Here is a 20,535-nt window from a genome sequence, read left to right on the forward strand (position 1 = left end):
TTCTCTGCTCCTGATCGAGTGATGTCTGCCAGAATTTGTGGGATTATGGGTGCTGACAAAATCACTCAACGAGGCAATGATTGGGACTGATTTGCAATCTCAGCCAGTTGGGGCTGGTTTTATTCTGGGTGCTGTGTGTTGCTTTTTAATTGACCCCCGGGATGTGGGCCTTGTGAAAGTGTTGGTGGGTCGCCTATCATAAGAACATAAGAATTAGGAACAGGAGTAGGCCATCTAGCCCCTCGAGCCTGCTCCGCCATTCAACAAGATCATGGCTGATCTGGCCGTGGACTCAGCTCCACTTACCCGCCCGCTCCCCGTAACCCTTAATTCCCTTATTGGTTAAAAATCTATCTATCTGTGATTTGAATATATTCAATGAGCTAGCCTCAACTGCTTCCCTGGGCAGTGAATTCCACAGATTCACAACCCTCTGGGAGAAGAAATTCCTTCTCAACTCGATTTTAAATGGGCTCCCCCGTATTTTGAGGCTGTGTCCCCTAGTTCTAGTCTCCCCTACCAGTGGAAACAACCTCTCTGCCTCTATCTTGTCGATCCCTTTCATTATTTTAAATGTTTCTATAAGATCCCCCCTCATCCTTCTGAACTCCAACGAGTAAAGACCCAGTCTACTCAATCTATCATCATAAGGTAACCCCCTCATCAGTCTAGTGAATCGTCTCTGTACCCCCTCCAAAGCTAGTATATCCTTCCTTAAGTAAGGTGACCAAAACTGCACGCAGTACTCCAGGTACGGCCTACCAATACCCTATACAGTTGGAGCAGGACCTTCCTGCTTTTGTACTCCATCCCTCTCGCAATGAAGGCCAACATTCCATTCGCCTTCCTGATTACCTGCTGCACCTGCAAACTAACTTTTTGGGATTCATGCACAAGGAGTTCATTGCTTGTCTTATGGTCTACAGGGCTGTAGTGATACCCGCACTCCTGTACGGCTCAGAGACGTGGACCATGTACAGTAGACATCTGAAGTCGCTGGAGAAATACCACCAGCAATGCCTCCGCAAGATCCTACAAATCCCCCGGGAGGACAGACGCACCAACGTCCGTGTTCTCGATCAGGCCGACATCCCCAGCATCGAAGCACTGACCGCACTTGTACTGGGCTGTTCAGTCACCTGAGAAGTCACTTTTCGAGTGGAAGCAAGTCTTCCTCGATTTAGAGGGACTGCCTGTGATGATGATGATCATTGTCTGTCAGTGCAGTGTTGGTGCTCAGTGAATCGTCATTCAGAGAAGCCAACTAATGGCTGGTGTGGAAGCTGGATAAACAGCACACTGGCGCTGATATGGGAGTCTCCCCAGGTTGGGCGAATCAGGCATAGCCTACCCAAAATCATGCGAGGTCCAGACAGAGTAGACAGAAACTGTTCCCATTGGCAGAAGGGTCGAGAAGCAGAGGACACAGATTTAACGTGATTGGCAGAAGAACCAAAGGCGACTTGAGAAAAGTAAGAAAGACTTGCATTTATATAGCGCCTTTCATGACCACCGGACGTCTCAAAGCGCTTTACAGCCAATGAAGTACATTTGGAGCGTAGTCACTGTTGTAATGTGGGAAACGTGGCAGCCAACTTGCGCACAGCAAGCTCCCACACACAGCAATGTAATAATGACCTGATCATCTGTTTTAGTGATGTTGATTGAGCGATAAATATTGGCCCCAGGACCCCAGGGAGAACTCCCCTGCTCTTCTTCGAAATCGTGCCATGGGATCTTTTACATCCAACTGAGAGGGCAGACGGGGCCTCGGTTTAACGTCTCATCTGAAAAATGAGAAAAAGACTTTGCCCAGGTTAGGATCTGGAATGCGCTGCCTGAGAGGTTGCTGGAGGCAGACTCAATCGTGGCTTTCAAAAGGGAATTAGAGAAGTACCTGAAGGAAATAAAGGTGCAGGGCCACGGGGTAAGGGCGGGGGAGTGGGCCTGGCTGAAGTGCTCTTGTAGAGAGCCAGCATGGGCTCGATGGGCCGAATGGCCTCCTTCTGTGCTGTAACCGTTCTGTGATTACAACAGCGACCACACTTCAAAGGTACTTCATTGGATGCAAAGCGTTTGGGGAATCTGGTGATCATGAAAGGTGCTATATAAACAATGTGACTATTTGTACTGCACATGTGCCTGCCAAGATCCCCCTCCCCCCACACCCCCCTCGCCCCCGAATCATTCCCTCTACGTGGTGCCGAGAAGCAGGACCTGAGACCCGAGACTCCACAGGCCCCGACTCTCTTTCCCCCCCCTCCCCCACCTCTCCCCCCTCTCAGTGGGGCGGGGGAGAGGGCCCGCGGTCGGCGAGCAGAGAAGTGGCGGGGGCCCGAGAGGGAGGGAGAGACTGGGGGGAGAGTGAGGCTCGGGGGGAGAGTGAGAGAGGCTGAGGGGTGAGAGAGGCTGGGGGGAGAGGCTGGGGGCAGAGGCTGGGAAGAGAGAGAGGCTAGGGGGGGGGGGAGGGAAGAGTGAGAGAGGTTGGGGGGGGAGAGTGAGAGAGGCTGGGGGGGTGAGAGAGATAGATTGGGGAGAGAATGAGAGAGAGAGAGAGACGGGGGGAGAGAGAGGCTGGGTGGAGAGAGAGAGAGAGAATTTGGGTGGAGAGGAAGAGAGATTGGGGGGAGAGTGAGGCGGGGGGGAGAGTGAGAGAGGCTGGGGGGTGGGGGGGAAGAGTGTGGCTGGGGGGAAAGTGACTGGGGGGAGTGAGAGAGAGACGGGGGAGAGTGAGTCTGGGGAGAGAGGCGCTGGGGAGGGGGGGAATGAGAAAGACTGGGAGAGTCTGGGGGAAGAGTGAGAGAGAGGCGGGGGAGAGTGGGAGAGACGGGGGGGGGGGGGAAGAGTGAGAGAGATGGGGGAGAGAGAGAGAGAGAGGCTGGGGGGAGAATGAGAGAGACTGGGAGAGAGAGACTGGGTGTGGGGATAGAAACGGGTGGGGGTGGGGAGGGAGATCGGAGGGGAGAGAGGGAACTCAGGGAAGATGGATCATGTTCTTACAACCCACTACAAGGAACATCGTTGGAGTGGATGATATCCAGAAGTCATGACACTGTCACTATTCACTTCATACCCAATAAACCTGTTAACAATCCGTACACAATGCCCATCGATGGTGGGTGGGCGGGGGGAGGGCGGAGAGGGATGCACGGACTGGGGCAAGGCCCTTTGGCTCGCCCTTGCTGTCTTCTGGGGAGCTCTGTCCTCTGTCACTTCAGGAAGTCACAGTGGGTCGAGTTACAATTTGCAAAGTCAGTGAGACCTTGGCCTGGGCGGTTCCAGTTACACATTCCTGTGAAACTTCAGGGTGTGGCTTATCCTCCAAGGGGACCAATCATAGACAAAGGGTGGAGCATGAGGGAACGCTGCACTGTCAGAGGGTCAGTACTGAAGGAGCACCGCACTGTCGGAGGGGCAGTACTGAGGGAGCGCTGCACTGTCGGAGGGGCAGTACTGAGGGAGCGCTGCACAGTCGGAGGGGCAGTACTGAGGGAGTGCTGCACTGTCGGAAGGGCAGTACTGAGGGAGCGCCGCACTGTCGGAGGGGCAGTACTGAGGGAGCGCCGCACTGTCGGAGGGGCAGTACTGAGGGAGCGCCGCACTGTAGGAGGGGCAGTACTGAGGGAGGGCTGCACTGTTGGAGGGGCAGTACTGAGGGAGTGCCGCATTGTCGGAGAAGCAGTACTGAGGGAGCGCCGAACTGTTGGAGGGGCAGTTGGAGGTGCTGTCTTTCAGATGAGACGTTAAACCGAGGCCCCACCTGCCCTCTCAGGTGAACGTAAAAAATACAACAACACTATTTTGAAGAAGAGCAGGGGAGTTATCCCCAATGTCCCGGGGCCAATATTTATCCCTCAACCAACATCACTAAAACCGATTATTAATCATTATCACATAGTTGTTTGTGGGAGCTTGCTGTGCGCAAATTGGCTGACGCATTTCCCACATTACAACAGTGACTACACTCCAAAAGTACTTTATTGGTTGTAACGCGATTTATGGCATCCTGAGGTTGTGCAAGGCACTTTATAAATGCAAGTTGCTTCTTTCTATAGTCTAATGAACCTTTCAAGGCACTTTATGGGTGTTGATGAATATTGAGTAGGGAGTGGGAGGGGAGGTGGCTGAACGTGTCATTGGAAGAGGCAGCCAATTGGAGAGCTTTGAATGGTGGAGGAGTTGGGTGAGATGGATCAAGGCTACGCGCACCAGCAGAGGAAAGGGCAGCGGGTGATATCTGAGCAAAATGACTCCTTTTACCAAATTCACTGAACGAAATTCCAAGCAAATTACTGGCAAAATGGTTCTGTCCAACACTGAGCACGCCATGGCCTTGCCCTCCCCTATCTGGGTAACCTCCTCCAGCCCCACAACCCTCTCGAGATCTCTGGGCTCCTCCAATTCTGCCCTCTTGAGCATCCCCCAATTTCCATCGCTCCACCATTGGCGGCCGTGCCTTTAGCTGCCTGGGCCCCAAGCTCTGGAATTCCCTCCCTAAACCTTTCCATCTTGCTCTCTTCCTTTAAAGCCCACTGTCCCAATATCTCATGAGGTTCGGTGTCGAATTCTGTTTGATAATGCTCCTGTGAAACGCCTTGGGACATTTTACTCTATTAGAGGCGCTATATAAATTCCAACTGCTGTTGTTAAAAGGGGAAGAAACCAGTTAATATTCTATTTAAAGCAGGGGTGGACTTTCACACTTGTGGAAGGCTTCTGGGAGCTCGTTGCATAACATAGGAATTAGGAGCAGCCGTAGGTCATACGGCCCCTCAAGTCTGCAGAAATACGAGGGTGTACATATCAGGAAAGGATGAACAGGCTGGGTCTCTTTTCTTTTCAAAACAGAAGGCCGAGGAGTGACCTAATAGAGGCCTTTAAGATTATGAAAGGTTTTGATAGCGTGGATACAGAGAGAATGTTTCCACTTGTGGGGAAGAGCTCAACTTGAGGCCATCAATATAAGATAGTCACCAAGAAATTTAATCGGGAATTCAGGAGAAACTTCTTTCCCCAGAGAGCGGTGAGAATGTGGAACTCGCTGCCACAGGGAGTGGTTGAAGCGAATAGTATCGATGCATTTAAGGGGAGGCTGGACAAGTATATGGGGGAGCAGGGAATAGAGGGATATGCTGATAGATTTAGATGGGGAAAGACAGGAGGAGGCTCGAATGGACGCCGGCATGGACTGGTTGGGCCGAATGGCCTGTTTCTGTGCCGTATATCTGATGTAAGCCTACTCTGCCAGTCAATAAGATCATGGCTGATCTTCGACCTCAACTCCACTTTCCCGCCCGATCCCCATATCCCTTTATTCCCCTAAAGTCTAAAACTCTATCGATGTCTGTCTTGAGTTCGCTACTAAATGGGCGACCTCTTCGGGAAAAAGTGCTCGACAAACAATGTTCTCTTCCACCACACGACGTTGGAAAGAGAACAGGAAGTGCAGCGAAGGTTCACCAGACTGATTCTGATTCCTGGGATGGCAGGACTGTCATATGAGGAGAGATTGGGTCGACAGGGCCTGTATTCACTCGAGTTTAGAAGAATGAGAGGGGAATCTCATTGAAACGTTAAAAATTCTGACGGGGTTGGACAGACTGGATGCGGGGAGGATGTTTCCCCGGGGTTGGGAAGTCTAGAACAAGGGGTCACAGTCTCAGGATATGGTGTAGGAAATTTAGGATCGAGATGAGGAGAAATGTTTTCACTCGGAGGGTGGTGAACCTGTGGAATTCTCGACCACAGAAGGCTGTGGAGGCCAAGTCACTGAATATATTTAAGAAGATAGATAGATTTCTAGATACAAAAGGCATCAAGGGGTATGGGGAGAAAGCGGGAATATGGTGTTGAGATAGAGGATCAGCCATGATCATATTGAATGGCGGTGGAGGCTCAAAGGGCCAAATACTGCTCCTATTTTCTAACTATCTCTGTTGTGATGTAACGAGAAAGTGTTTTGCACTCAGACCCATTCAGCTGATCAACCTGAGCCATGCCTTTCCAATCCGATTACCATCGGGAGCAAATTACATCGGACAAGTCTCCAGCTCGACATGCAGTTTGCCACAGCTCCATACTCTCTCCCAGAGGGGATCAACATTGGTTCTCGGTGAAGTACAAATTTGATTTACTTGATGTACAAAAGGAAAAAAAAAAGTTTAACGGTATTGAGGGTACGAGATTCGAGCACGGCATTGAGAGTGGATTGCTCTGTCTGAAGTCCGGATTGATTGATTGCAAGCCTTGAACCGACCATCTCTGAGGGTCCTGGGCCAAGAATGAGCCGCACATTTCACACGCCTTGCTTTGCCTCCGGCAGCAAACACGGCGCGTTCAAAACGCGACAGGGCTACCGGCGGCAAGTAACGGCGCCATTTTCTCCGTCTTGCGACTTTTCCACTGTCGCTGTAAAATCTGAAGCAAGGAGCCACTGGATAATGAATAAATGTCATTCCTTGCTCCTCAAACCCCAGCCCCCACCCCCCCCCCAGTGGTTGAAAATTGAAAAACTGAACACACCATGGCCCAGAAATTCGTCTCGGGCGGTGGCGTGAAATGGGCTGTATCAGATCGCCTGCCCGTTATAGGCTGCGCTGATATTCAGTCCATTTACAGACAGTGGATCTGAACATCAAGAGCTGAGTATAGCGGGTGGGCACTCCCATTCCGGCCGTTTAGCCCCACCACCCGAGACGAATTTCGAGCCCAAATAATGTATGCACCTGTGACTATGCTCACAGGTTGGTAGAGCTGTTGAGTTGGGAGTGGCTTAGCCAGTCACGTGATGTTCACAAGACTCAATAAAACCCCAGCCATTTGGGTTTGGGGGATCCACGATGAGGCAGGTGGTTGTGAGCCTGGTGGATGAACCGATAATGTGTAGTGCGATTGTTAAACCTTTGCTAATAAAGCAACTAGTTCTTAATAGCAATGTGTTGCTATGAATTCTCAAGCAAAGAACTTGAGCATTAAGCAAATACATTACAGGTGGGCTCGATAGATTTCTCATGGCTACTCGGGAGAGCGATTATAACTCTTCACTTGCAATCACATCGACCTGACTGCAATAAAAAGCACCTCACCGAGGACCCTCACGAGATATCACTCCTGATACTCCTGCACGTCATTGGAAGATCATGAAGTGAATTATAGACCGGTCAGCCTGACATCGGTAGTGGGTAAAATGATGGAATCAATTATTAAGGATGTCATAGCAGCGCATTTGGAAAGAGGTGACATGATAGGTCCAAGTCAGCATGGATTTGTGAAAGGGAAATCATGCTTGACAAATCTTCTGGAATTTTTTGAGGATGTTTCCAGTAGAGTGGACAAGGGAGAATCAGTTGATGTGGTGTATTTGGACTTTCAGAAGGCTTTCGACAAGGTCCCACACAAGAGAATAATGTGCAAAGTTAAAGCACATGGGATTTGGGTTAGTGTGCTGACGTGGATTGAGAACTGGTTGGCAGACAGGAAGCAAAGAGTAGGAGTAAATGGGGACTTTTCAGAATGGCAGGCAGTGACTAGTGGGGTACCGTAAGGTTCTGTGCTGGGGCCCCAGCTGTTTACACTGTACATTAATGATTTAGACGAGGGGATTAAATGTAGTATCTCCAAATTTGCTGATGACACTAAGTTGGGTGGCAGTGTGAGCTGCGAGGAGGATGCTATGAGGCTGCAGAGTGACTTGGATAGGTTAGGTGAGTGGGCAAATGCATGGCAGATGAAGTATAATGTGGATAAATGTGAGGTTATCCACTTTGGTGGTAAAAACAGAGAGACAGACTATTATCTGAATGGTGACAGATTAGGAAAAGGGGAGGTGCAACGAGACCTGGGTGTCATGGTACATCAGTCATTAAAGGTTGGCATGCAGGTACAGCAGGCAGTTAATGGCATGTTGGCCTTCATAGCGAGGTGATTTGAGTACAGGGGCAGGGATGTGTTACTACAGTTGTACAGTGCCTTGGTGAGGCCACACCTGGAGTATTGTGTGCAGTTTTGGTCTCCTAACTTGAAGGACATTCTTGCTATTGAAGGAGTGCAACGAAGGTTCACCAGACTGATTCCCGGGATGGCGGGACTGACATATCGAGAAAGACTGGATCAACTGGGCTTGTATTCACTGGAGTTCAGAAGAATGAGAGGGGATCTCATAGAAACGTTTAAAATTCTGATGGGATTGGACAGGTTAGATGCAGGAAGAATGTTCCCAATGTTGGGGAAGTCCAGAACCAGGGGTCACAGTCTAAGGATAAGGGGTAAGCCATTTAGGACCGAGATGAGGAGGAATTTCTTCACCCAGAGAGTGGTGAACCTGTGGAATTCTCTACCACAGAAAGTTGTTGAGGCCAATTCATTAAATATATTCAAAAAGGAGTTAGATGAGGTCCTTACTACTAGGGGGATCAAGGGGTATGGCGAGAAAGCAGGAATGGGGTACTGAAGTTGCATGTTCAGCCATGAACTCATTGAATGGCGATGCAGGCTCGAAGTGCCGAATGGCCTACTCCTGCACCTATTTTCTATGTTTAGCTCAGTCGGGAGGTTATCTCTAATATCCTCCAGCCCCCCCCCCCCCCCAAATGTCTGCGTTCCTCTAATTCTGGCCTCTTGAGCAGCCCTGATTATAATCGCTCAACCATTGGTGGTCGTGCCTTCTGTTGCCCAGGCCCCAAGCTCTAGGACTCCCTCCCTAAACCTCTCTACCTCTTTCTCCTTCTTCAAGATGCTCCTTAAAACCGACCTCTTTGACCAAGCTTTTGGTCACCTGCGCTAATTTCTCCTTGTGTGGCTCAGTGTCGACTCTTTCTTTAATCTTACGATTGTCCTGTGAAGCGCCTTGGCGTTATATAAACACAAGTTGTTGTTGTTACGTGATTCTCATTCACCCCTCTCCCAACTCATTTCAAGAACTTGTGTAACTCGTATCGGTAATGGACGTTTATGGTATCCAGGCCCAACACTTGGCGTAGAATTCAAAATTGGGAATCAGCATAGCATCGAGCAAACACAAATTGTACATCAGATTTTACAGCAGCCATTTAAGGCTTTAATATATAAAAGGTATTGCCGGATATGGTTTTATGATGTAAATTTACAATGTGTTACATGTATGAATAGTAATGATTGTTTAGTATCTGTTTCACATTTATATATCATATAAAAGTACGAACTTTAAGTCACTTAGACCCACGATGATCATTATTTAACCAACTAGTAAGACACTAGATGAAATACAATATGACTTGTGGTCCCATGGTAATGGGACTTTAAATATCACTCGCCTACTTCCTCCAAATTCATTTTTCCTGATTTCACAAAGAGGCTTTGGCCTGAAAAATCCAACACACGTTCATGTAAATAACTCTTTTGTTTATGTTTAAAAAAGAAACTATAGAGATCAGGGTTTGAAATTTATATATTCCTTTACAACTGTTGCTCTCCCAGTCTGAAACTGAAGACATGCGTCAGGACGCTGAGCATTGAACTTTCTCTGTTGGCAGTGTAGCAGACTCGGCCTCCCGTTAATCAGTCGTCATTTCTCTTCCCGTCAGAGTACGCAATTACAAGGCACCTTTAAAATTACACAAATTTCCAACAGTGGGTGCAAGAGATTTTCAGACTGTGTCCACTGTGAAAAATGTCCAGAAAAGTCACAGGCTTTCTCCTGCAAACTTGGGCTATGTCTCAAGACAGTCATTTAGGCTGTGCTACACTGGGGTACAGGTCTGTCACTGTATAACATTGGGGTGCAGTATTGGTGGGTACAGGTCTGCCACTGTATAACATTGGGGTACAGTACTGGTGGGGACAGGTCTGTCACTGTATAACATTGGGGTACAGTACTGGTGGGTACAGGTCTGTCACTGTATAACATTGGGGTACAGTACTGGTGGGGACAGGTCTGTCACTGTATAACATTGGGGTACAGTACTGGTGGGTACAGGTCTGTCACTGTATAACACTGGGGTACAGTACTGGTGGGTACAGGTCTGTCACTATAACACTGGGGTACAGTACTGGTGGGTACAGGTCTGTCACTGTATAATACTAGGGTACAGTACTGGTGGGTACGGGTCTGTCACTATATTACATTGGGGTACAGTACTGGTGGGTACAGGTCTGTCACTGTATAACACTGGGGTACAGTACTGGTGGGTATAGGTCTGTCAGTGTATAACACTGGGGTACAGTACTGGTGGGCACAGGTCTGTCACTGTATAACACTGGGTACAGTACTGGTGGGGACAGGTCTGTCAGTGTGTAACACTGGGGTACAGTACTGGTGGGTATAGGTCTGTCAGTGTATAACACTGGGGTACAGTACTGGTGGGCACAGGTCTGTCACTTGTGGTGCTGGGACTAGTTTAATGGATGAATGGACAGCCAGTCAAGTTATCCCCACCACAAGCAACAGACCCAGAACCAGAGGCACTTCACACCACTGGCACTAGGTCAAAGGGCATCCCTCCCATGGTAAACCTGGCGACATCACTGTTTCATCAAAAATGTAAGACCCATGATGTTCACCTTGTGGAGATTGTCGAGTGTAGCGGCCCAGAGATAGCCAATGGCTGATTGATATCTAACAGTGTCACTACAGGCGTAGAGCTGGATAGAGGACCATCTGATTGGCCTTTCCATTCTGTATCCAATCACAGAATGATACAGCACAGGAGGCCATTCGGCCTATCGTGCCTGTGCTGGTATCTGAACCACATCGCAGGCTGCTGAAACCTCATACCACAGCAGTCCTTCCCGGCTCTGCTTAATGAAAATTAAATAAATACTCATAGAAGATTCCCCACTCAGAGGTGGAGGTCCTGAACTACATTTTGTTTTTAAAATTAAGAAAATGTCATAACGGTGACAGAATGCTGCTTTAAGGCGGGCAATCAAGGGTTAAACCCTCCTGTGAGGGTTCAACCGGTAACCATGGTAATGCACCTTTAGAATGAAGTCACTCGCCCATAAACTCCTGATACCCAACAGAAGGCTGATGAAAAGCTCCAAATCTCATTGCACTGTTTCTACATATACACGTGTAGTTGGCGTGTAGTTGGCGTGTGGGTGAGCGTGTTGCTCCGTGTACCGACTGTTGGATATATCCCTCCCACCACCTCCAGGTCCCCCTCCGAGTCATGCTCCATCCTGACTTGGAAATATATCGGCCGTTCCTTCATCGTCGCTGGGTCAAAAACCTGGAACTCCCTCCCTAACAGCACTGTGGGAGCGCCTTCACCACACGGACTGCAAGGTGAGGTGGGGAAGGAGGGCGAGATGGGGACGGAGGGGGAGAGGTGGGGAAGGAAGGGTGAGGTAGGGAAGGAGGGGGGAGGTAGGGAAAAGTAGGGGCGGAGGGGGGAGTTGGGGGCGGAGGGGGTGAGGTGGGGAAGGAGGGGGTGAGGTGGGGAAGGAGCGGGGTGTTGGGGGCGGAGAGGGTGAGGTGGAGGAGGAGGGGGTGAGATAGGGAAGGAGGGGGTGAGATAGGGAAGGAGGGGGGAGTTGGGGGCGGAGGGGATAGAGGGGGAGAGGAGGGGATGGAAGGGGAGAGGTGGGGAAGGAGGGATGAGGTAGGGAAGGAGGGGGGAGTTGGGGGCAGAGGGGGTGAGGTGGAGGAGGGGGGGTGAGGTGGAGGAGGGGGGGTGAGGTGGAGGAGGGGGGGTGAGGTGGAGGAGGGGGGGTGAGGTGGGGATGGAGGGGGAGAGGTGGGGAAGGAGGGGTGAGGTAGGGAAGGAGGGGGGAATTAGGGGCGGAGGGGGGAGTTGGGGGTGAGGTGGAGGAGGGGGGTGAGGTGGGGAAGGTGGGGTAAAGTAGAGTCGGAGGGGGGAGTTGGGGGCGGAGGGGGTGAGGTGGGGATGGAGGGGGGTGAGGTGGGGAAGGTGGGGTAAAGTAGGGGCGGAGGGGGGAGTTGGAGGCGGAGGGGGTGAGGTGGAGGAGGGAGGTGAGGTAGGGAAGGAGGGGGGAGTTAGGGGCGGAGGGGGTGAGGTGGAGGAGGGGGGTGAGGTAGGGAAGGAGGGGGGAGTTAGGGGCGGAGGGGGTGAGGTGGAGGCAGATGGGGAGGGGGTAAGAGTGTGAGGGGATAATGACGCAGGGCTGGGAGTGAGAGATCTCGGTAAAGCGATTTGAAACTCAGCTTTGGGTGGAACAAAAAGCCAAGGTGTAAAACATATAAATGTAATTTATTCATCCAAAGTCAGCACCCACGTCAACAGGAGTCACTGGCGAGCGATGAGAAACAGGACCCCAGCTGACACCTTCCCTTCCCCTTATAACCAGGGCACTGAGCCCCCTTGCAGCAGCCCAGGTACGCCCCCTGGCGAACACCATCCCCAGGGATCGACCCTCGTCTCCATGGTTCACCGGTGAGTGTCAATAACCAATGGAAGTGGACGATTCAACCACAGGGACAGGTCGCACGCCCTCACCCGACTTCCCCCCCACACCCTCCATCCACTGGGGGGGGCGATCAAGGGGAGGGTGGGGGGTGCGGCGAGGGATATGTGGGATCTTGCTCTGCCTGGCCCGGGGCACAGAGGCCAACTCTAGCACCACGACCCCTGTCCCCGCTGCTTGGCCGGCAGACACCAGGCGATGAAGACATGTGCCGTTTACTCCAAAGAGGGGCTGTTACCTGCCTCGGGGAAAGGGGACGCTACACCTCCCAATGACCGACAACATAAGACGCAAGTTAAGCCGTCGCGATGCTTGGTCACCATGGCGCTGAGGAGCTTTCAATCAGCGAGTCCAACGTGAACTACAAGCCAAGAAATCTCTCAAACCACTTCACAAATTGTCCTCGAGAAACATTACAGAGTTTCTTCCCTTCTCTTGTTTGGCCACAGTATGATATTGGCGGAAACACAGGTATAAAATGAAGCACAGTTGTGTACGGTTACTAATGTGTTAAGCGATCTATGGCACAAGGTGTGTGTAGGAGGCAGAATAACGCGGGACTCTGAAGAGTTATATATATATATAAAAAAAACACAAAAATGTTCATTCTCCTCCCATAAAATAACTCCCAAGCGTTGAGGTAAGTTCTGCCGCTTGGGAGGCGGCCAGTCAGCGATTAACTGAGCAATTCAGTAACAAAACCCCCCCCCCCCCAAAAAAATCAATAAAACAAATTTCAATCCCTGATTCAACTCCCAGGAGATGCTGTTTATGCCAAAAACGAGTCCATAGACTGAGCACTTGGAATCCCTGGACCAGAAGTTAAAAGGCACGTGAAGGGAGCGTCTGTAATTTCTCTCCCCGCGTCCGCGGTGCATCATCAAGTCCGTTCAGCCGCCCGTGTCGCCGTGAGCAGTATGGCTGTGGTCCGTCTGCAGATTACAACTGCTACACCAGCAAAGACATGCCGAGCCAGGCCGACTTGACCAACCCCGTCTCAAATCCAGAAGGCCCTTCAGCGATCTCCCCTCAGCCTCGATGGCCGACGGCGAGATGCTCGGAAGAACTGCGACGTACGGAATGGATTCCTTACCGAGGAGCCCGCAGTACAACCTGAAGGGCCAAAACCTTCCTCGCAAACTGCGGACAACCATCGACGGCCTCAGAACCGGTCACGGTCGATGCTGCCACCTTCTCCATCGGTGGAAGGTTAAAGCCTCCCCATCATGTGACTGTGGAGCTCCTAATCCAGACCCTGGAGCACATCATCGAGCTCTGCCCTCAGAGGGAATTCACAGGCAGCCTGCGGGATATCCACACTGTTACACCGGGAGCTTTGGCCTGGGATATCTGACTTGGGTATTGACATTTAATTTGCTTTGCCATGACCGTCCGACAGAAGGAGGTCAGTCGGTGCGCGCGCACACATCGAAGAGAACGCGCTCTTCCTCTCCTTGTTTTTTTTGCACTGGTGATTGGCGCTTTGCCGCCCAGTCACGATTGAGTCACAGTCCGGCGCGGCACGCGCCCAGACCCAGCAACGGCACCGAACCTCTGCCCTCGTCAATGGTTTCCCGGAGAAGTCCATCGAAGAGGTCCCTTCTGTGCCTGAAGAAAGCCTCTCGGTTTGAGTTGGGAGTTCAATTATTTTGTGTGTGTGTGTGTGTTTGTTTTGTGTCTCCGTCCACTGTCCATTTGGAAACTGCAAGGACTGGATGGGAGTCTTTGGCCACGGCCCAATCCATTTTTTTGTTTTGTTTGTAGTTGAAGATATTTCTTTTGAAGCCAATTTCACCCCCCGCCCCCCCCCAGCAAAAGCGTTATAAACCAATCCGCCGGTTCCTTGGACTATGCACGGTGAGACGGAACAGGTTCAATTCCTGCCCCAATCGGTGTTTCAGACAGCGAGCGCGAGACACGCAGAGAGATAGAGAGAGAGAGAGAGAGACGGAGAGACGGTCGATCGAGACGGGCAGTGCGGCCTCCGGGGTGGGGACAGAGAAGGTCGGTTCTACGAAAGGACTGGGCACGGTGCCAGCTCACACTACCCCGAGGAATGAGGGGGGGGGAGGGGTCCTCCCGGACCCTCAGCTCATGAACTGCGTGTAGCCCTCGGCTCCCGTGACGATCACGTCCATCCAAATCCGCATCGCCTCCGGGGTCGGGGCCACCATGAAGTAGAGTCGGTCGTGGGTCTTCACACAGAACGTGAGGCTTGGGTTGGGACTCTGAAAAGACAGAGAAAGGGACAGAATTAACAGGGCACTTCCTCATGGACAAAACTCGAACCGTTTCCGCCGACATTGCAACACTGTCTACACTCCAGTTCACTTCTGTCTTGAAGATGCTAACTCACATTGACATCAAGGCCTTCATTGGCTGGAGAGCGCTTTGGGGCGGCCCTAGGATGTGAAGCGCTATATAAACGCAAGTTCTTTCTTTTAACAGTTCACACAGGCAGAATTAAATGCCCAATCTGGCACACAAGTATCATCTTACTGTTAGTCGTAGCTCAGTGGCTCCGAATCAGAAAAATTGTGGGTTCAAGACTGGAGCACAAAATCTAGGCCGACACTCCCCAGTGCTGTACTGAGGGAGTGCTGCACTGTCAGAGGGGCAGTACTGAGGGAGTGCCGCACTGTCGGAGGGGCTGTACTGAGGGAGTGCCGCACTGTCGGAGGGGCTGTACTGAGGGAGTGCCGCACTGTCGAAGGGGCTGTACTGAGGGAGTGCCGCACTGTCGGAGGGGCTGTACTGAGGGAGTGCCGCACTGTCGGAGGGGCTGTACTGAGGGAGTGCCGCACTGTCGGAGGGGCTGTACTGAGGGAGTGCCGCACTGTCGGAGGGGCAGTACTGAGGCAGCACCATACTGTCGGAGGGGCAGTACTGAGCGAGTACCACACTGTCGGAGGGACAGTACTGAGGGAGTGCCGCACTGTCGGAGGGGCAGTACTGAGGGAGTACCACACTGTCGGAGGGACAGTACTGAGGGAGTGCCGCGCTGTCGGAGGGGCAGTACTGAGGGAGTGCCGCACTGTCGGAGGGGCAGTACTGAGGGAGTACCACACTGTCGGAGGGGCAGTACTGAGGGAGTGCCGCACTGTCGGAGGGGCAGTGCTGAGGGAGCGCCGCACTGTCGGAGGGGCAGTACTGAGGGAGCGGCGCACTGTCGGAGGGCCAGTACTGAGGGAGTGCTACACTGTCAGAGGGGCCGTCTTTTGGATGAGGCGGTAAGCTGAGGCTCCGTCTTCTCTCTCAGGTGAAGGTCTCACTATTTCGAAGAAGATGGGGGAGTTCTCCCTGGGTATCCTGGGGCCATTATTAATTCCTCAATCAAAATCACTAAAAACAGATGAACTGGTTATTATCACATTGTGGGAGCTTGCAGTGCGCAAATTGGCTGCCGCGTTTCCCACATTACAACAGTGACTACACTCCGAAAGTACTTCATTGGCTGTAAAGCGCTTTGGGACATTCTGAGGCCATGAAAGGCGCTATAGAAATGCAAGTCTTCCTTTCTTTACAGAAATGGGGGTACTCCACGTACATTAGGCAGGACCAGCTCTAACGTACGATTCCCTCATCGGTCTGGAGTGTGCTAACTCATGCCGTCATTGGCTCACTTCGATCGTGTGGCATTCTGGGCGGTGAAATTGGCAGCTGAGGAGGGATCCCCCTCCTAGTTGTTACCCGTTGGGAATAAGGCATCTACGCTCTTCCAATTCTGGCCTCTTGCATATCCCCCGATTTCCATCGCTCCACCTTTGGTGGCCGTGCCTTCAGCTGCCCGGGCACTATTCTCTAAAATGTCCTCCTTAAACCTCTCCGCCTCTCTCTCCTCCTCTGAGGCGCCCCTGCAAACCGACCTCTTTGACCAAGCTTTTGGTCACCTGCCCTAATATCCCCTTATGTGGCTTGGTGTCAAACCTTTGTCTGATTGCACTCCTGTGACACGCCTTGGGACGTTTTACTACCGTAAAAGCGCTATATAAATGCAAGTTGTTGTTGTTTTACACCCTGCCTGATTTCTGATCAGAGTCGGAGCCACAGAAGGAGATATTAGGGCGGGTAACCAATTCCTGTCACCACATTACAGGAAAGATGTAATTGCACTAGAGAGGGTGCAGAGAAGATTTACGAGGATGTTGCCGGGACTGGAGAATTTTAGCGATGAGGAAAGATTGGATAGGCTGGGGTTGTTTTCTTTGGAACAGAGGAGGCTGAGAGGAGACATTATTGAGGTGTATAAAATTATGAGGGGCCTGGATAGAGTGGATAGGAAGGACCTAGTTCCCTTAGCAGAGGGGTTAATAACCAGGAGGCACAGATTTAAAGTAATTGGTAGGAGGTTTAGAGGGGATTTGAGGGGAAATATCTTCACCCAGAGGGTGGTGGGGGTCTGGAACTCACGGCCTGAAAGGGTGGTTGAGGCAGAAACCCTCACCACATTTAAAAAGTACTTGGATGTGCACCTGAAGTGCCGTGACCTACAGGGCTACGGACCGAGAGCCGGAAAGTGGGATTGGGCTGGATAGCTCTTGGTCGGCCGGCGCGGACACGATGGGCCGAATGGCCTCCTGCGTCGTAATTTTTCTACGATTCTATGATTAGGGCAGATGACCAAAAGCTGGGTCAAACAGGTAGGATTTAAGGAGGGTCTTAAAGGAGGAGAGAGAGGCGGAGAGGTTTAGGGAGGGAATTCCAGAGTTTATCGGTTGCAGTCAATGGGCGGGCCATAAAGCGAGCCACTGATTCTGTGCGACCACAAATGACGTCACCCCCTCAGTGACCACCAGTGAGCTCGGGCCATCACCGCCCCGGCCGAGGGCTAGTTTACTTTAAAAAGCGATTTCACGGTGAGCTGTGCTGACATAGAACAGAGACGTAGCCTTGGCAAGCAGAGAGCGAGGCTGACACACAACACAGAGAGCTGTGAATTATACGTACATTGATTCTATGCAGGCTCAAATATCCCTTCTGCCAGCAAGGAAGGAAATAGCCCAGGCAACAGAGAAAAGAGAGAGAAAAGCACAAGCAATAAATACACCTGACGGCAAGGGAAGATCTTGCTCACAGTTCGCGGAGCTCAAAGTTGTAACTTAATACAGAGGCTTTAAGGGGGTAATTTTAACCCAACCCAGACGTTAACGGGGCAGTTTGGGGTCGGATTTTACACCTCGCCCCATTTTGCGCTCCCTTTGACCTCTGACCCGAACATGCCCCATTCCCCGCTCTCCCCTCCGGGTGGGTTGGTACGGCTTAAAATGACCCACGAATAATCGGGCCTTCAATCTGTGAGTGCCACTGCTGTGAACTAAAGAGGAGCTCCCATGTTCGCTGTGCAGCCAAATTATGAATTTCTTTATTAATGTACACGTTTATGTGTCGGCCGTGCCTCAGTGGGTAGCAGAAGGTTGTAGGTTCAGGTCCCCCCTCAGAGACTTGAGCACAAAATCTAGGCTGACACTCCCAGTGCAGTACTGAGGGAGTGCCGCACTGTCGGAGGAGCAGTACTGAGGGAGTGCCACACTGTCGGAGGAGCAGTACCGAGGGAGTGCCACACTGTCGGAGGGGCAGTACTGAGGGAGTGCTGCACTGTCGGAGGGGCAGTACTGAGGGAGTGCCGCACTGTCGGAGGAGCAGTACTGAGGGAGTGCCGCACTGTCGGAGGAGCAGTACTGAGGGAGTGCCACACTGTCGGAGGGGCAGTACTGAGGGAGTGCTGCACTGTCGGAGGGGCAGTACTGAGGGAGTGCCACACTGTCGGAGGGGCAGTGCTGAGGGAGTGCCACACTGTCGGAGGGGCAGTGCTGAGGGAGTGCCGCACTGTTGGAGGGGCAGTACTGAGGGAGTGCCGCACTGTCAGAGGGGCAGTACTGAGGGAGCGCTGCATGTCGGAGGGGCAGTACTGAGGGATTGCCGCACTGTCGGAGGGGCAGTACTGAGGGAGTGCCGCACTGTCAGAGGGGCAGTACTGAGGGAGTGCCGCACTGTCGGAGAGGCAGTACTGAGGGAGTGCTGCACTGTCGGAGGGGCAGTACTGAGGGAGTGCCGCACTGTCGGAGGGGCAGTACTGAGGGAGTGCCGCACTGTCGGAGGGGCAGTACTGAGGGAGCGCCGCACTGTCGGAGGGGCAGTACTGAGGGAGCGCCGCACTGTCGGAGGGGCAGTACTGAGGGAGCACTGCACTGTCGAAGGTGCCGTCTTTCTTTTGAAATGTTAAACCGAGGCCCCGTCTGCTCTCAGGTGGATATAAAAGATCCTGCGGCACGATTTGAAGAGCAGGGGAGTTCTCCCCGGTGTCCTGACCAATATTTATCCCTCAGTCAACATAAACAAAAGCAGATTATCTGGTCATTATCACATTGCTATTTGAGGGAGCTTGCTTGGTTGTCTCGCCTGTTGCGAAGTTTGAAGTGACTACATTCCTAAAGTACTTCATTGGCTGTAAAGTGCTTTGGGACGTCCTGAGGATATGAAAGGCGCTATATAAATGCAAGTCGTTCTTTCTTTACAATCTTGCTAAAAAAAGTGAAGAAGAATTCTTCTTTACCCCGAAACATTGCTCTTCCGCAGTGAGATCCAACTTAAATCACACCTTCCCCCAGGTTTCCAACTTTGACACATAACTTACTCCTGGAGTGGGGGGGGGGGAGGGAAGGGGGCGGGGGCGGGGGAGGGTTAGTGATCTCCTGATATCTCAAATCCAACACCAGGGATCTGAGGGGGTAACTGGTTTCAATGTCCTGAATCCAAGAGCCACAACTACTCAAAAAAAAAGTGTTTTCTAAACAGCTACATCAGAGATGGAAAGGTTTGCCGCCTGAGGAAGCAGTGTGATCGGCCTTTAATAGAATGAAGCCCTGTTATTGCGGACTGCCACAGACCAGTAAACGGATTGATTGGGGCTCGATTTCCTGGGCAGAGCAAGCACAGTGCTGCAACTGGCATCAGTGGGAACAAAAAAAAAACACTGACAATATAAATACTTACACATTTGCGACATCAAAACGCTTGGAAACACTTCACACAGAAAATTACTTCTGCAATGCAGAGCCGGCATACACAGCCTGTAACGTCCCGCAAACACCCAGTGCGGTGTGAGTCGAGACGGGATTGGCAAGGACACCGGGAAAACTCCCTGGCCTGCTTTTGATTGTTAGAATCGTACAGCACAGAAGGAGGCCATTCGGCCCATCGTGCCTGTGCCGACTCTGTGAGAGAGCGATCCATTAATCCCACTCCCCCCCCCCCGCTCTAAAAATGTTTCCTTTTCAAGTCTATATCCAATTCCCCTTTGAAAGTTACTATTGAATCTGCTCCCACCGCCCTTTCAGGCAGCGCGTTCCCGATCACAACAACTCGCCGCGTAAAAACATTCTCCCCATCTCCCCCTCGGGCTCTTTTTGATCATCTGTATTAAATTCCATCGTAACCCTCTCTGCTCTTTGGAGAACAATCCCAACATCTCCAGTCCCACAGCATAACTGAACTTGGTCATCCCTGGCATCATTCGAGAAAATCCCCACTGCACCCTCTCCAAGGTTCTTTTGCCAATCATAAGAACATAATAATTAGGAGCAGGAGTACGCCATTCGGCCCCTCAAGCCTGCTCCGCCATTCAGTAAGATCATCGACCTCAACTCCATTTTCCCGCCCGAACCCCATATCCCTCGATTCCCCTCGAGTCCAAAAAAATTTATTGATTTCAGCCTTGAATATACTCAGCGACTCAGCAGCCACAGCCCTCTGGGGCAGAGAATTCCAAAGATTCACCACCCTCTGAGTGAAGAAATTCCTCCTCATCGCAGTCCTAAATGGCCGACCCCTTATCCTGAGACTGTGACCCCTGGTTCTAGACTTCCCAGCCCGGGGGAAACATCCTCCCAGCAACTACCCGGTCAATCCCCTTCAGAATCTTCGCGTGGGATCTTCAACATCCACATGAACAGGCAGATGAGGATTGGCTTAACCTCCCAACCTTCTGACAGTGCGGTATTCCCAGGCCACAGCACTGCAGAGACACGTGCTCAATTTAAGGAGGAATATACTTGCATTGGAGGCAGTTCAGAGAAGGTTCACTAGATTAATTCCTGAGATGAGGGGGTTGTCATATGAGGAAAGGTTGAGCAG

General features: G+C 51.6%; 1 protein-coding gene across 16 annotated transcripts in view; it reads right to left on the reverse strand.

Annotated features, from left to right (window-relative positions):
* Nucleotides 1-12,171: 12,171 nt before the first annotated feature.
* phldb1b (pleckstrin homology-like domain, family B, member 1b) overlaps nucleotides 12,172-20,535 on the reverse strand; it is a 475,105-nt gene continuing 466,741 nt past the window's right edge. For 13 of the 16 annotated variants that reach the window (XM_070894525.1, XM_070894517.1, XM_070894521.1 and 10 more), the window contains 2 exons: nucleotides 17,350-17,379; nucleotides 12,172-14,630 (listed from right to left, as the gene is read on the reverse strand). In XM_070894525.1, the coding sequence (XP_070750626.1) occupies nucleotides 14,490-14,630; nucleotides 17,350-17,379 (171 nt within the window). In that variant the 3' untranslated portion in view covers nucleotides 12,172-14,489. The remainder of the gene's footprint in view (nucleotides 14,631-17,349; nucleotides 17,380-20,535) is intronic. The other 3 variants (XM_070894532.1, XM_070894519.1, XM_070894529.1) reach the window with 1 other exon arrangement.

The sequence above is a fragment of the Pristiophorus japonicus genome, chromosome 11 (genome assembly GCF_044704955.1).
Source record: "Pristiophorus japonicus isolate sPriJap1 chromosome 11, sPriJap1.hap1, whole genome shotgun sequence".
Lineage (NCBI taxonomy): Eukaryota > Metazoa > Chordata > Chondrichthyes > Pristiophoridae > Pristiophorus > Pristiophorus japonicus.